This window comes from Pistacia vera, unplaced genomic scaffold, assembly GCF_008641045.1.
Source record: "Pistacia vera cultivar Batoury unplaced genomic scaffold, PisVer_v2 Contig121, whole genome shotgun sequence".
Lineage (NCBI taxonomy): Eukaryota > Viridiplantae > Streptophyta > Magnoliopsida > Sapindales > Anacardiaceae > Pistacia > Pistacia vera.
The window spans coordinates 1,092,331-1,108,817 of record NW_022195260.1 but is presented as its reverse complement, the minus strand read 5'-3'; the positions used below and the strand labels follow the sequence as shown (position 1 = coordinate 1,108,817).

The following is a 16,487-nucleotide window of genomic DNA, read 5'->3' as shown; positions in this document are numbered from 1 at the left end:
CGGAGGCAGTTGATGTTTCAAACAAAAGGTTTCTCATCGCACCTGCTTCAGTCTTCAAAGGATTTTTACTTTTCGTTCTTTTGTGTCGAACAAGGTAATCTCTCACCATCATTCTTTTCTTCTATTTCAATTCAACATGTTTAGCTCTTCGCTTTCATGTCTCTGGTTTTTCTTTCTGATTATCTATCTTCAAGGCATTAATTAGGTCAAAATATGTTGTGTTTTTTTTTTTAGAAAAATCTTTAATCTTGTACCAACAGTCAGAGCAAATCCAGAATTTCTGTTGTTGTGAAATTATTTATACGTCTTGGTCTCGAAATGGACTGAATTGTTGATCGATATTGAAATTAAGCGAATGCTATTTGAACAGGTTTTGAACGATTGCAGATGAAAACTTTAAAGCTGAAATTCCTATTAAAGAAAATGTAGCTTCGGAGCCTGTAGATGGCAATTAAGTTTCAAAAATTATCAAAATGATATAAATCTGTTCACCAAAAGTACAAAAATTGAAGAAGATAAGGTAAAAAACCTGTTGAAGTTTGAATAGGGGATTGCTCACGCAACTGGACAGAACAAAAGGCCGGATGTCTAGTCGTTGTCATGTCTGTTGTGGTGAGGGGTGGAGTTAGCGACGGCGCAGCAGATTGTTTGTGTTGCGTTGGTTGAGTGTTGGGAGTGAGTTTGAAGAGTAATGGAAGGGGCATTAAGAAAATAACTTTCTTTTTTTTTTACTCTCAATTTATAGTTTTCTATTTTTTAACTCTTTTTGGGTAAAAAAATGACATGTACAGCCCATATGGAGGGCTAAATTTGTTTAATTTTATCCGCAGTGGATTTTTGGTTAGAAGTTGATGTGTTGGAACAAGAACATAAGTAACTACCTTGCACTAGAATAATGGCTGGTAATTGATGTTACAAAACTAAGCCAAAAATTTAAGTTAGAATTGCTTCACCTTCTGTTTTATTTTTTCAAGAATTGCATGTTTACGTCATGCCCGGGAATTCGCTATCCCTACCACCTGTCTTTTTCGATGTTGTATAAATTTGGGCATTCCAAGGCAAGTGTTAATACTCCTGAAACCTCAACCTTTAACCCTTTCTCTTTTTGTTGTTTGTGATTAAATTAGTGTCATGCTCTTCTGCATCATGCGCAAACCTTTTCTTTTTTTCTTTTTTTATGATTTTACGTCACTAATTAAATTAATCGACAATTTATGAATTTCACTGTTTGCATGTATTTCTCTCAATGTCATCTAATACGATATTATGTGGGTTGCCATTTCCATTTAGGTTTATCCTTATTGTAAGGGTGATGGATTGTGATAATTTGCTGCTATGAGTGATGCTGATGGTGAGATTGTATGTGGGCTTAATCTTATTTAACTCTGAACTAATGAGTCTGCTGTATATTGCAATCAACTATCTCACTACTTTAAAAAGTAATTGATCAGTCTGCAGATCAAGTATGTCAGAATTAAGCCAGGGTATACTTATAGATATTTTGGACGAGGAATGGATGAGAGACACTCTTCCAGATGACGGTAATATCTTTGGACCAAATAAAAGAAAAAGAATCTCTTCATGGCTCATTTGTTCATATTCTACTTTTATTAATGCAGAGCTTCAATTGCCACCAGTGGTTGATCGGCCTGATGATGCTGAAGACTCAAGTATGTCCATCATTTGATTAATTGCACTCTTCATCTAGATATAAAATTTGCATACAAGGAGAAAGCTCATATCTATTTGTAGTTGATAGCACTTGAAAAATGAAAAGAATACATTTTCAAAATTTCTGATTGTTCTCTTCATTCCCAATATCACAGTTACTTTATGTTTCTTCATTTGTCAACTTTGTATTGACATTTAATTATTTTCAATTTCCAGATCAGGAGACTCAGCAAAAGAATGAAGATGCTTGGCATGATCTTGCAGTGGGGTCTCAGTGAGACTATAGGATGTGAAGTGTGATCTTGCAGTGGACCCTTTTAAGGTTTCTGATGTTTGTGATGTTAGTTTCTAGTTCTGAGTTGTACCCAAGCACTGATGTTTGAGTTGGTAAAATGCAATTGCACTCATGATATGGAAAAATACGTCCCCTGAATTCAAGGTTGCCTCTCTCATCTTTATTTAAATTGGAAAATGCAGGAAAATAAGGGTGCAGGATCAGAATATTTAAGGTGCTGTACACTAGTAGCAATGGTTGAAAACGGAGTAGGAGCTTTTGAATTTGTTGACTTTGTGAAATTTAGAGGAGTTCGTACTCTCTTAAACCAAGTGATCAAATAGTTTAGTTTAATTAAATATTTCCTTGTTACAGTAAAAATTTTAGCATTAGATTAAATGTATAAAGGAAAATGATAGAGTTACCGAAAGTTACACACCGAATTTGTGCACCGAATGACGTTGTAAAATCTTGACAATTGATTAATATTAATTTATAATGAATCAATGGTTAGGATTTTGTCACGTCATTCGGTGTACAAATTCGGTGCACACTCTTTGATAACTGTAGCATTACTCATATATAAATTATCGGAAGTCAAGCTGCATATTATATTTGGGGAACATAGACAAGATCTGATGCTCATAGCAGCAAGTTATAGCATATGGCTTAAAAAATTGGTTTCTTAATAGGATGCAAGCAGCCAAGCAGCATTTTGGGAAAATTATCTAGGGTGAGCAGTTTTGGGTATCCTATATTTTTCGGAGGAGTCGGAACTGTGCAGTGCGGGTTCTCAAAAAAAAGAATCGAAACCGTACAGTGTAGGTTCTTAAATTCAAAGGAACCGGAACCTGCATTTTGGTTCCTTTCTCGTTTATCCTATAAAAAATCAATTACCCCCCTATTAGTTTAAAAAATGACAAAAATATCTTAAAAGTTTACAAATACAATCCTAACATACTTCGATTACTCATTCATTTATGTTTAATGTGACTCATAAATCTTCTAATCTCTAGAAAATACTTGAATTTAATCAATTCATCACAAGTCACATAAAATTCCTCAATCAAAAGCAAAACACAAACAATAAAAATTAATTTAATTAATTAAACAATCATACTATAAATATATAATTTACTATTATAACTAATTAAATTTCAAATCATTTAATTAAGTATTATACTAATATTTATAATGAAATATTATAATTAATTAAGTAATCATATTATAAATTTATAATGTAATGTTATAATTATTTAAATTTTAATAATTTAATTAAGTAATATCCTAATGTAATAAATTACTAATGATTATAATGTAATGTTATAAATTTATAATTAATTAAGTAATTTAACTATGTAATGTTATAATTAATTAAATGATTATAATTTAATGTAATGTTACTATTAATTAAGTAATTATAATGTAATGTTTTAATTAATTATATTTCTAATAATTTAATTAAGTATTGTATTAATGTTTAATATAAAATGTTATAATTAATTATGTAATCATTTAATTAAGTAATAGTTTGTTTATAACATAATGTTATAATTAATTAAGTAATCATATAATAAATTTATATTATAATGTTATAATCAATTAAATTTTTAATCACTTAATTAGGTATTATACTAATGTAGTAAATTACTAATGTTTATAATATAATGTCATAATTATTTATGTAATCATTTAATTATGTAATATTATAATTAATTATGTAATCATACTATAATGTAATGTTATAATAAATTAACTAATCATATTATAAATTTATAATGCAATGTTATAATTAATTAAATTTTTAATCATTTAATTAAGTATTGTGCTAATGTAGTAAATTACTAATGTTATAATTAATTAAGTAATCATTTAATTATGTAATGTTATAATTAATTATATGATCATATTATAATGTAATATTATAATAAATTAAGTAATCATACTGTATAAATCTTTGATGTAACATTATAATTAATTAAATTTTTAATCATTTAATTAAGTATTGTACTAATGTTTATAATGGAATGTTATAACTAATTAAGTAATCATTTGTTTATAATGTAATATTATAATTAAGTAATTATATTATAAATCTATAATATAATGTTATAATTAATTAAATTTTTAATTACTTAATTAAGTAATGTACAAAATTACTAATGTAATGTTATAAACTTATAATTAATTAAGTAATCATTTAACTATACTGTAATGTTATAATTGATTAAGTAATTATTTAATTAGTAATATATTGATGTTTATCAATTTATCATATATAATTAATTAATTATTAATTTGCTACATGTATACTTAGAACTTGATAATTGAAATAAATAACTAAATATTATATTATTTAATCAAATATACTATTTTATTCAAAAATAATTCTTTCAATAACATTAAAACATTTTTAATTGGTATTAATTCCTGATATACTCTTAATTAATCAAAATTTTAATATTAATATATTATAATATATTAAAAAAATTTATATGGTACAGTTTATATGTAGTAAGTATAATTGTATATTTATTTAATTAGGTTATTGTAAAAATTTAAATTTTTTATATGTAAAATTACATAGACTCCCCATTCTTTACAGATATTTAATTTCAGCCTAGGTTCCAAAACAAGGTACTTGTTGTAAGTTCTAAGCAGATTCCAAGCCAGGTACCCGCTGCAGGTTCTTTTTTTCAGGTTTCAGTTTCAATTCTGATTCCTCCACATGTAAGAACTGGAACCGAAACCGGAACTGCACAATATTGATTCCAAAAAAAAAGGAACCAAAACCTACCCACAAAATGTCGACTCCAAGTAAATTCCGATTCTGATTTTGGTTCTACTCGCAGGTTCCAGTTCTACCCGTGCTCACCCATTTTAATTATCTACAATAACTTTTGCTCTATCAAATTCTTATGATCCTTTTTTTTTTAAATATCTTGTATAAACGCCATCAGAATAAGTCCACAAAATGCACATCCTCATTGAAAAGACATAAACTGAAAACATTACTAAAACATAATTTCTTCCTATAGCATAATATACACACTAAAAAAAAAAAAGAGAAATTGACCACCAAAAATATAGGCATCGGTAGAAATTGGTACAAATTCCGCTTCTGTTTCCACTCAATGTTACACAACTCCCTCTATATGGACTCCAGATCCCAATAAATTGAAAGAATCAATAGAAGAGTTTTTACTATGTGCTAATTTCAACAGTTTGCTTCAACTTGCTAGTCAAATAAGTGGGGGTCAATCATTGGCATTGTAGCTGGAACATTTTTTGCCTGCACTTCTGGTACCTGTGGTTTTTCCTCGGAAACTGGTACCTGTGGTTTTTCCTCGGAAACTGGTACCTGTGGTTTTTCCTCAGAAACTGGTACCTGTGATTTTTCCTGAGAATCTGGCTCTGGTGGTTTTTCCTGGGAATCTGGTACTGGTGACTTTTCCAGGGAATCTGGTGCCTGGGATGATACCTCAGGAGCCGCTGCATCAGTTGTAGATGTTGCTGGAGCATTTTCTCCTGCAGCTTCCAGATTAGTATTACTCCCTGAGGATGGGATAGGGGCTTTATCATCTGCTGTGGTTCCATTAGCTTCTGGTTGGGGTGGACCATTCACTGCTGGTGTAGTTTTGGGAGGTGCTTCTAATGCCAATGGTTTGCCTGGTTGCTGCTGGGAACTCTGTGTAGCAGGAACAGGCTTTTTCTGGATTGCAATTGCAGCAGAAAGGGAAGGCATCCCTGGAGGAAGAATTTCAATTGCTGGTTTCTTCCCTGCATCTGCCAAACTTGTAAGCTTGGTTTCCTCAAGAGATGCCAGAAACGCAGCCGCAGCATCAGTTTTTGTTGCTGGAGTGTGTTCGACTTCCTTCTGCAACATTTTGTTCCAAGCCTCAACCAAGTTCTTCAAAGTTGGTCGCCCATGAGCCTGGAGATATTCATGAGGCTGATTACATCCAAGTATTAAATTCATTGATTAAAATTAAACATTGCAAATAAACAAGTCATACATGAGCATGAAGCACAGCCTCAGCAAGCATCCCAGTATCCTGCCATGCCTTCTCCATGAGGGCATTGTCTCCCAAAACTGCAGCTGAAAATGCTGCTTCACGCCCAAAGCCGACTGAGATCAAATTGTTCACCAAATTCTGCAGTAGATGATCAATAAAACATTTTAACATGCATCAAATTTGAACCGGTATGAATGAGATACATGAATAATATGCTACATACACTCAATCTTGTCAACTCTCCATGATTAGCAAGTCGTAATGCAAGTCCTCTTAACTCGTGACTCTGTAATGCTCCTTTCACTGAACCTGCAGCAGCTAATCTCTTCAGAGCTTCGCGAGCAATGTTAGCTTGTGCAGTAGCATCTGCAGCATCAATGAGGTCCAGAAACTCCTTAGCAAATTTCTCTATTCCTTGAACAGCTTCCACAATATTTTCCTTCTTAGCTGTTAAATTGAGAATATCATTCAAATCGGCTTGGTCTTGTCCTATGTCCCTGCTGTTGCTCATCGTAAGAAGGCACTGAAGAGCTCTTTTCAAATCATTGCTCTGCATGGCAAGATCAAACTCCAACCTATAAAAGAATGAGAACTGAGTCATAATACAAGACAAACCAAATGCTCTAATAGCAATTAAGTTTAAACATACCTCTTTGGGAAAGATTAATACTTAAATTTTATTATATTAAGCAGGTGAATATGTCTAGTACATGCATAAAGCGATTGACATGTTAACTGACAATATAATACATTTAAGGGAATATCAATCTTTGATATGGAAAACTATGGCTGAGATGGATAAAACATCAGTTCATAAATTAAACAGTTGAAAGATAATGATAATAACAGCCATAGGAACCCTAAAATAATAGTAAAGATTTAATTGAATATGGTATACCTTTTAGATATTCCAGGCAAATGAAGTGCTTCAGTAGCATAGCCCATTCCCATCATGAATTGTGCTAAATCATCATGATGTTCTCTGCCAAGTCTACTTGCCCTGCATAAGAAATACAATTTAGATTTACATAATTATATCACCATCAATCACTGAACAATGAAACCAATAAAGTACCATTTCACTGCACTAACTGCATCTCCATAGGCAGCAAGACACCGGCAACGAATTCCAGGATGGCTTAGGGATATGGCATGTGCACACATGTACCTAACAAATAAAATTTATGTAGATGTCATAAAAAATCTTATTTATCTATTACTAACATTCACTAACCATGTGAAATAGATTAACACATTCGTATGGGATGGAAAGTGATACCAAAGATATTAGAAGGTATTCCCGAAGGACTCTAACTAACCCTTCGGCCTTCTGTCAACTCATTTTTATCTCAGTTAAAATTCCATGATAGAAGTTTTCAAGCAGGCAAAAACATTGGATAACATAAAAAAAAAAAAGGGTCAATGTATACTAGCTCTAACTAGAAGGAGGATAATTAATAGTAGAGCAAGTAATTATATTAAAAACTTAAAAACAGAAGTTGATACCAAATTATGAAATAAAAGAGTAAGTCGAACTCCTTTTTTAGTATTAATTTAACATGAAACAGTATGAATTCCTGAATTAGCCATTGAATTATACAAAGGGATCCATACCGGTCAATAAGCCAAAGAACTCCATCTCTGACACCCACCACAATTAGGGGTCCGATAGGTCGCTTCTGCTCTGATGGAAAACGAGTGACTGCTACTGCCACGCCTCCACCACCAACAGCCACTTCATTAACCTTTCTTTCTTCTATATTTGGCATCATTGAATCATCAGCATCAGCTTTATTTTGTTTTGGCAATGTTAAGAAAGGTGGCACAGAAAGCGCCTGCTGGAAAGAAGCTAACCTGACCACCTGAATGAAAAAAACATTAATAAACACAGAGATAAAGGAGAAAATTTGTGTGATGACATTTCACATGATCGCTGCATGCAAGTGAATTATTTGAGAAATTTTAGGCCCAAAATATGGTAACAAACGAATCAGTCAACCAACTGCAGGCTACTGAGAATTTTAAATGGAGCATTTAGAATAGATCTGATGGATCTTTCAAAACTTGCTAATTTGAATTTCATTCTTTCCCTAAACACTTCGGCTCATGGAAACTTAACAAACATAAAAGAAAGCTGAGTCCAAAGTTCCAGTATACCGATAAACCTTGAACAAGATTCACATTATTCATCAAAGATCTCAGCAACTAAACAAGACTCACATAATTATGAACAGAAGTATTCAATTTTTTATCAATAGAAAATTTTAAACAGCCAAAATCAGAGCTTTAAATAAATTTTAATTGATGTTTAAACCAATAAATACTAGAGTTTTCTTACTCTCAGATTAAGTTTATTATTGTATTCGTTTCACTTTTGTGAACTTATATCACAACTAAAATAGAGCATAAAGAACACTTCTAGCAAGCTGAAAAAAAAAAATTTCATAGCTCAAACAAGGTAGCAACCCTTTTAGCATCAAAATTGCAAATTTAAATATCTAGTTACCATCTATTCAAGTTAACAATTAAACAGAAACCCACACAGTAGAATTTAGAATGATCAACCTGTAGCATTGGGGGTCTCAATGTTATTCTTTCGTTTGCAGTGTTATGGGAACCTTCCACATTGATTAGAGCCAACTCTCCATGCTCAGCAATTGCTCTTGCCTGTGCCTCTTTCATTTTCATCTCTTCTTTCATCTTTCGTGTTTCCACATCAATTGGTGCAACTCCAGCATCCACAAAAACACATCTAAAATATAGCAAAGCAAAAATGTAAGGTTTAATTAGTACTCCAATTCTTAACTCCTCTGATAACGCAGCTAATTTGAAAACATAAGACCACCTTTAACTTTGAAGGCAGGAACTAGGAACATAGATATAAGTAAAGAGTACATAAAAGCGTTTCGAACCACTGAATATAAGCATAAGTTTTGTATCAATATCTTACTCGATGGTAGTTGGTGTAGCCACAAACAACTGTCGCCGATGCCAAACAGCTCCAGTAGCATACGGTATTGCAACGTCTCCAAGGTATCTATATTGGGGACGCAAAGAAGATATAACTATATATTGCTGATAAGCAAAGGCACAATACTCAACAGTTTGGTCCCATGCAGTCCATTCTGGCTGAGGAAGTAGGCCACCCACAGGCTGAAAAGTTTCCCAACTGCACATTGTAACCTTAATTAAACATTACATAGAAACACCTATATAAAGAAAGCCTGTGCTCAGTCGAAAAGCCAAAAAAAATGCAGTTAAAAGTATTTTTTGATTTTATATATCAGATGGCTATTTTTAGCCCTAATATTCTTCTCTTCAAAAATTGCCATGTATCGAAAGAAACATATGCCAAATAGCTGGTTGCACGTCTGTGTGATTCTTTTCATGTACGTTTGTGTGTGCGTTTGAACATTAGTAAAGATTCCACATCAATGTAGCAAAACTCATAAGGATACTTCTAAATGAAGTAAACTGCGGACAATAGAGGGGACAATCTGTTTTCCCACTTGTACAGTGACTCATGGCAGAAAAATAATATTATATTTCCAGAAAAGAGCTGTAAATACAGGAGATTGGCCCTTTTTTTTTTTTTTTTTCATTACATACCCTAAAATCTTCCAACTTTTTTACAACTTCACCCAGTAGGAGAGATGGGCTCATGGCTTTGACAACTAAATGTTCCGTCAAACATACAATATATATCAGAATGATGGCACTTCAAAAGCTTGAACTTTGCTCGGAAGGGTCAATGGGGTGGACTAGATANGGACAATAGAGGGGACAATCTGTTTTCCCACTTGTACAGTGACTCATGGCAGAAAAATAATATTATATTTCCAGAAAAGAGCTGTAAATACAGGAGATTGGCCCTTTTTTTTCGTTACATACCCTAAAATCTCCCAACTTTTTTACAACTTCACCCAGTAGGAGAGACGGGCTCATGGCTTTGACAACTAAATGTTCCGTCAAACATACAATATATATCAGAATGATGGCACTTCAAAAGCTTGAACTTTGCTCGGAAGGGTCAATGGGGTGGACTAGATACAAACTAAATTATTAACTGCTCCAAGAAGGATTAATCCTCAAATTTCAGAGATCAAAACTGAAGGAAAAGAGGAAATTAAAAGGGATAAAATGAGATTCCTTTCTCAAACATTACAAATCACTACTATTTATTTTTCCTCATATTTTCTGAGAACTAAGTGGAAGAAAAAGGATAACGATGGGAGAGCAAACAACGCAAGGATAAACACAAAGCATTATTGAGTCATATATTATCAAAACCTCAAGACCTTGGAAAGAAAACGGCCAAAAACAAACCAAGAGAGCTCCTTTTGGAATGCCGGGAGCCCAACACTTGTACTTTCATAAGCAATAGCCCCTTAATGACAGACAAGTTATACAAGAAAATCCCAAGCCCACCTGTAAAGCTGAAAGTTCTGAGGTGCTGCCTCAGCAGGAGATCTCTGAGAAGAAACTCCATCATCAAAAGCTGTAAAAGAAGAAAGGCCACTACTTCCAAAGCCTGACAGGGGCATAGACTGAATTGTTGAAATGGCTGTGGCAGTAGTAGGACTAATCCTCCGAGATGTTCGATAAGCCACACCAAGTAGTGCTCCCCCATGCAATCCAATAACCTACAAGAAATTTAATAAATAAGAAAGGAAATATAAGCACTTAATTTTCCAGGACTGAGCTCAATTGGTCAGAGCATTGCCTCATAAAGGAGTCTGCTGAAGGTCCTTCCCTGTCAGCTCCAAACTAAGCATTACACCCTTCTTAACCATCGCCAATACTATTTATCCCCAAATTTCAAAAACAATTATTATAATTTCAGCCCTTTTTTTAATGCCCAAATATCTCTTAATCCTTCCTACAAGCTGGGAAAATCTGCCTATAAAGCAGAACTAGAAGATACCCATAATTAATTTCTATCAACTTCAAGCATGAAATGCTGCCTTTTTGCAACTGCAGAAAGAACTAGAAGCTACCCATATTTAATTTCTATCAACATAGAGAAGGTATACAGCGAAAAAGAGATCAAGTACCGGTTCAGCCCTTTTTTTTCAGCCCAAATATCTCTTAATCCTTCCAACATGTTCACCAAGGTCTACAAGCTTGGAAAGTCTGCCTATAAAGCAGAACTAGAAGATACCCATAATTATTTTCTATCAACTTCAAGCAAGAAATGCTGCTTTTTTGCAACTGCAGCAAGAACTAGAAGCTACCCATATTTAATTTCTATCAACATAGAGAAGGTATACAGTGAAAAAGAGATCAAGTACCGGTTCACTGAAGCCACCAATAGACCTCATTAATATGTTTGATGTTCCATCATCCAACAAGATACGAGCTTGAACAGTAGCTGAGGAAGCAGCAGTAGCAGCTGCTGCTGCTGCTTGGGCTGCAGCTGCAGCAGCTTCTTTTGCCTTTCTTGATGACCCACCCTTAGGAATCACAGGGATTCTAGGAGCTAAAGCAGATTCCAATATAGCAAATCTGTCACGACAAGTATCCCAAGCCAGAAGCCTTGCACTGCCAGAATCGACAATAGACCAATCGCTAACTTTATAGATGGAGAAGTAGGGAATATCTGGCCACACAATTGCTAGATACCTGCAACCAAATTTTGCTATAAGAAGCAGATACCCATCTCAAAAGAGGAAATAGTAAAACCAAACAATGCAAGTATAAAATATAGAAAAATATTTCAGCTAAAATATCTCATATCAGAGTAAAACTTATGTTGTAGTTAACATATATAAGATGAATCTAAAGCAGGCTTCCACAAATATAGAAGCTCCCTTCTAGCTTGGGACAGATAAGAACAAAAAGATTTGCATACTTCATACTACATGAAGATAGTGAAACTGATAAAAATAATTCATCAGTTCAACTGCATGTCCAAGTAAAAATTCACCCCCTATCATAAGCTTTAAAGTTGACAACCCGAAAACCAAACATCCAGTGTTAAAGTGAAATTCAAAAGCACTTACTTCCCTGAACTGCTTACAGAAAGAATTGAATACGAGTCATGTGGAACAGGAGTACTAATGTGCTTTTTGATCTGCTTAACATGTAATGGTTCGGATGAGTCCCCTCTGAATCGTCCCGTTTCAGATAAGGAGCCATTATTTCCAAGAGATGGATTTGCCGTGCTGGATAACTGAAAGTTGAGTAGTTTCAACTCCCTCTCAACTACATATACAGCTGAATGCTCCCGACTTCCGGATGGGGTTGGTAAAGGAGCTACAGGTGGGAGAGATCTAGGATCAAACTCGCTGACTATAACTCCAATATTCGTTCCAGTAGCGACAAGGTGTGGCTGTAAAGGATGTGCCACCATACAATAAACCTGCAGAAGAAACTCTGGGATGTCAAGCAAGATGTATTCAAGATTGAGGAAAAGAAACACATTACAAGTTGTTTAAGGTCCTTGGATCAAATGGATATGTAAAATCGCACACAAGAAGCATGAATTGCCAACTGTCTGATGCATGAGTTCAACTTGAAAACTTTGTTTTCTGCAGCAAATAATAGATGGTTCATATTTCTGCTATTTTCAAAATCAACAGAATACCACTGCTTTGAATCTACTAAGTTTATAGATTTGCTGAAAAATTTAGTAAAAAGTCATGTCAAGGAGGATATTTTCCTTCATATTGAAATCAAGCTACCCCTTGATGTTAGAAGATATGTAACAATGAGGGATAGTTTCAAACATTATTACTTTTCCACCAGTAACTTAACAATAATCTAATAAGAGGCTTTCTTATATTAAAAAAACATAAAAAGGTCATAAAATTGAAAGGAACTACTAACTAAATTTAGGAAATAGACAGTGAAAAAACCACAACATACCCTAAGTTTCTTGCTTGGTGCAAGTACTTGAGGAGGTATTAACGAGGAAAGTTCACACAAGGGCCTTGTGAGGGCTGAATAAGTGGGGTGTTCAATAGCCCTGCAAAAAGCACAAATAGTTATAAGGTCATCCATAAATAAAAAAATGAAATGGCATTATGCCTGAATTTGTCATTATTTAACTTTTTTATTAATAGCTGTGACAATTGTCAGATTAATCACTGCAGCAAGATTCATGAATAAACAACTGAGAAAAAACTCTGTAATTGATGCTGCTGAGAAAGAAGAATAGGCTTACCATATATGGGAATCTTTGACACAAGTTAAAATATCAAGGTTTGGAGCGCGAGGGTGGCACCAAGATGCCACACTGTGACAAGCAAGTCTTGGGACAGGTTTAATTCGCCGCAGTTCCTGTAAAGGAAAAGCACATGAAAATAAATTTTTAAGAACTAAAATTTTAAGAAAGTGACAACTCCTCAAGGTTGGTACAACACCTTAAAAGAGACTGTGTCCCATATGGCTAATGTCTTATCCGCACCAATTGTAATAAGCTGTGGAGCACCTCCAATCACTCTAGAAAGCTCAACAGCCACAACCCCACCATCATGTGCCTATTCGTATTGTGAATAAAAATACCAAAAACCTTTATCAATGCCACTAGTTCTAGACAGATTGTATATGCAAATAAATAAAAGAGAATAAGAAAATAAAATCATCCGTTGTCCACAGGAAAATACAGAAGAAGAGCTTCAAAGTAAAATCTAAAGCATAACAATCAAGAATTACCACAGGATAAGATTGAGAAAGAAGAGGAGATGAAAAGCCAGGACAAAAGCATTCAGAAATTTTATGCCTATAATGTGTTCAAAATCTTGAAATACCAAATATAATAATCCAATTTCAGTATTTCAAATATGTTCACATTTATTAAGAAGTCACCAGATTAGACATGCTATGTGCCAGATAACAATATAATGGCAAAGTCCCCGCAGAGTTTTAGGAGAATAAAATAAAAATACATAAACTAAAATAAGTGATGCTTGGTCAGCTATTAAACATTTAACGAGATGAAAATACACAAAGTGCCCAAGTAGAGATTAAGGAAATAGATACCTTTAAACTTAGCTTGGGCACAAGTTCTCGTGAATCTTGGCCATGATCTGCACTCCAAAGTACAAGTAAACCATCACTAGCACCCGAAACAAGAAGTGCCTACAATCATATAAAATTACAACAGAAAGAATGTAGGTTAAAAAAGAATGGGAAACTCCATAAAAGGAACTCTGCAATGATTTTCCATGTCCATTGAACTGGTTCAAAAATCTTTTTATACAATTATTTGCAAGAACTTCAACTTCTAACAATCCTCAAACACTCTATCATGTGGACCAAAAACAACAACAAAATTGACATAACTACCGGATCCACAAACACAACTTACTATGTTTAATTAATACAATAGGGGTATTCGAACACAAGATGAAGTTATCAATCTAATTTTGATACTATTCTAAGTTACAATTTAACCTAAAAGCTTAAACTTCTTAAGCTCTAACAAGATTACAGCGACACAATATTTGATTATGCAATCATCATAACAACCCAGCACTAATTATTAATATACTATCAAATGAAAAAGATATCTCCTGAAAAGGCAGATAGAATAACCATAGGAACTGAAGAAACAGCAGCGTAAAGCATGAAAGATAGACAATCATTATGTATATATATTCTGATCAACTCAAGCATGTTAATTCAACATACCAATCTACATTAAGACTATGACAATAGATAAAATGAACAGATCCATGCAAAGAAAATAACTTAAACTTAAAAAACTAATGATCTACCTCACCGGAAGACGCCATGAAAGTCATCAAACAAGCTATTGATCCCTTATGCCCTCCAGTGTATCTACGTACAAGCTGCAAAGAAGCAAAAATTACCACAGAAGTAAAGATCATAATTAACATGAAAGAGCAACAAGTTGATGAACCCCAAACCTTCCATGTTATCATTGAAAGAACCCTGATGACACCATCTGATCCACCAAAGGCAACAAGGGGAACATCACCAGCGGCAGATCTAGAGAGGAACTCCATACTGCAGAAAATAAATAAATAAATAAAATGAACAAAAAAATATGCTTACCCACTTCCATAATGTGTTTATAGACGTCGCAAATAATGACTTAAAACTTTAAATAATTGAAATTAGGTAAGAAATCCACAACAGAAGAAACTAGAACATCTGAACGCATAATACTCAGAATGACCCTTTCAAAACATGTTTACAGAATTTGCAATTCATCGGTTAAATTTAAAATAACTGACATTAGATGAGAAATCCATAACAGAAGAATCTAAAACACTAGACACATATTTCTTAAAGTGCCATGAACACAAAAAGGCTAAAAATCACAACTTTCTGCACGTCACATTCATTCCATTGGTCTAAGAAGAATTATCAACAGGAGAGAAGACAAAAGGGTTACAAAAGCAGCTCATCCTGACACAAAGGCAACCAAAGTCATACAAACTCAAACTTGCCCTTCACATAACAGCAGCTACTGAAGTATAATTTATAAACAACATGAACTAAAAGCAGTGAAATACAATGAGCACTTGCCAGAGAAGTGACTTGTTGTCAAGTTCCTGCTTGGGTACATCACGGCCACGCATTGTTACCAAGTCCAGAAAGATGGCTTTGTTTTCACAACAGATGACAAGAAAATGCCTCCCTTTAGTTGAGGGAGGAGGAGAAGTAAAACCTGAAGTAACATTATTCACAGCCGCTGGAGCCTCCGCAGCTGCCGCGCGATTCCGCCAAAGTTGCCAAAACCGTACATCGTCATCGTAAAAATTCACCTGCTTAACACTTAAACAGCCAAATGCCGCCACAAGACGAGCACGTTTCAGTAAATAGAAACATAAAAGAAGCGCAAATTAAATTGCAGAGATCATTACCTCCCTCCACGTATGGCTTCGGTAGGTTTCCCTTTCGAATCTGTAACTAACATCAAAGAGAATTTAATAAAAGATCTCGATCCCCCAATTAAACACCAATTAATTAGTAAACAGAACGAGATTACTGGAACCTGATTCGCCTTCTGCAAGCTTATCTAATTTGACCCCAACCAAACGGCGCTCATCGACGCCACCGGCTTTTAGCTCATAGATGACCTGTCGGTGCTCCCAATTCCAAACGGAGACGCGATCCGATGAATCAGCGGTGACGAGCCATGGATGAGTAGGATGGAGTTGTATCTTCACAATTTTATCGTTGGTCGGCCGAAATGCTCTCAGCCGTAGCATTTTGTTTCTACTTTCGCCGAATTCAATCTGAGATTTCGTTCACTGTTTCCTAATATCATTAATTCATTTCCAAAGCTCGTCGGATTCGAGTTGTCTCAGTAAAGTTTCCAAATCCCAGATCTCTTCTTTTTCCACCAAGTAAATTTCAACACTAAAGTTAAAAAAATAACCATATTTCGGAGCGGGGCCTCAAAATGTGGTTATTTTCTAACTTAGGGGTTGAGAAATCAGGACAGTTCTTTAAAAATAGCCACTTCTGTTTTCACTATAACATTCGAACATGTTGGGCAAGGCTAGTAGGCTACTGATCTAATCTAATACAATAAACAGGACAAAGTTTGG

The 16,487-nt window shown here is 34.3% G+C and overlaps 2 protein-coding genes across 9 annotated transcripts; one reads left to right on the top strand and one right to left on the bottom strand.

Annotated features, from left to right (window-relative positions):
* Positions 1–2,414, top strand: LOC116113610 (anaphase-promoting complex subunit 13). 4 transcript variants are annotated; one of them, XR_004125452.1, is made up of 5 exons: positions 1–94; positions 1,452–1,541; positions 1,620–1,670; positions 1,888–2,058; positions 2,149–2,414. XR_004125452.1 is itself a non-coding variant. In XM_031399766.1 (4 exons), the coding sequence occupies exons 1-4, from the start codon at positions 13–15 to the stop codon at positions 1,947–1,949; spliced, it is 285 nt and encodes a 94-aa protein (XP_031255626.1). In that variant the 5' UTR covers positions 1–12; the 3' UTR covers positions 1,950–2,104. The 4 variants fall into 4 exon arrangements, 3 of the variants coding, with proteins under 3 accessions (XP_031255626.1, XP_031255633.1, XP_031255637.1); XM_031399766.1 differs by lacking the exon at positions 2,149–2,414 and having other exon boundaries at positions 1,888–2,104; XM_031399773.1 differs by lacking the exon at positions 2,149–2,414 and having other exon boundaries at positions 31–94; positions 1,441–1,541; positions 1,888–2,104.
* A 2,518-nt stretch (positions 2,415–4,932) lies between these two features.
* LOC116113026 lies at positions 4,933–16,287 on the bottom strand. Of its 5 annotated transcripts, XM_031399198.1 has the most exons (21): positions 15,923–16,287; positions 15,798–15,843; positions 15,460–15,708; positions 14,835–14,934; positions 14,682–14,756; positions 13,945–14,043; positions 13,326–13,442; positions 13,127–13,242; positions 12,829–12,928; positions 11,964–12,322; positions 11,253–11,583; positions 10,390–10,604; positions 8,912–9,130; positions 8,527–8,713; positions 7,576–7,823; positions 7,037–7,129; positions 6,860–6,961; positions 6,185–6,536; positions 5,962–6,099; positions 5,307–5,879; positions 4,933–5,252 (listed from the first exon to the last, which is right to left on the bottom strand). In XM_031399198.1, exons 1-21 carry the CDS (start codon positions 16,143–16,145, stop codon positions 5,184–5,186), a joined length of 4,011 nt encoding a protein of 1,336 aa, XP_031255058.1. In that variant the 5' UTR covers positions 16,146–16,287; the 3' UTR covers positions 4,933–5,183. The 5 variants fall into 5 exon arrangements, with proteins under 5 accessions (XP_031255058.1, XP_031255025.1, XP_031255041.1 ...); XM_031399165.1 differs by having other exon boundaries at positions 4,933–5,879; XM_031399181.1 differs by having other exon boundaries at positions 4,933–5,879; positions 15,798–15,837.
* Positions 16,288–16,487: the final 200 nt, after the last annotated feature.

Excerpts from the sequence above, each read along its gene's own strand:
- LOC116113610 (XM_031399766.1), top strand. The coding sequence starts at position 13 with ATGTTTCAAACAAAAGGTTTCTCATCGCACCTGCTTCAGTCTTCAAAG. Across the intron at positions 95-1,451 it reads GTTCTTTTGTGTCGAACAAG|TCTGCAGATCAAGTATGTCA; the intron begins GTAATCTCTCAC and ends GTAATTGATCAG. Across the intron at positions 1,671-1,887 it reads TGATGATGCTGAAGACTCAA|ATCAGGAGACTCAGCAAAAG; the intron begins GTATGTCCATCA and ends TTCAATTTCCAG.
- LOC116113026 (XM_031399165.1), bottom strand. The coding sequence starts at position 16,145 with ATGCTACGGCTGAGAGCATTTCGGCCGACCAACGATAAAATTGTGAAG. Across the intron at positions 12,929-13,126 it reads GTCAAAGATTCCCATATATG|GGCTATTGAACACCCCACTT; the intron begins GTAAGCCTATTC and ends TGCTTTTTGCAG. Across the intron at positions 5,880-5,961 it reads AGGCTGTGCTTCATGCTCAT|GCTCATGGGCGACCAACTTT; the intron begins GTATGACTTGTT and ends GAATATCTCCAG.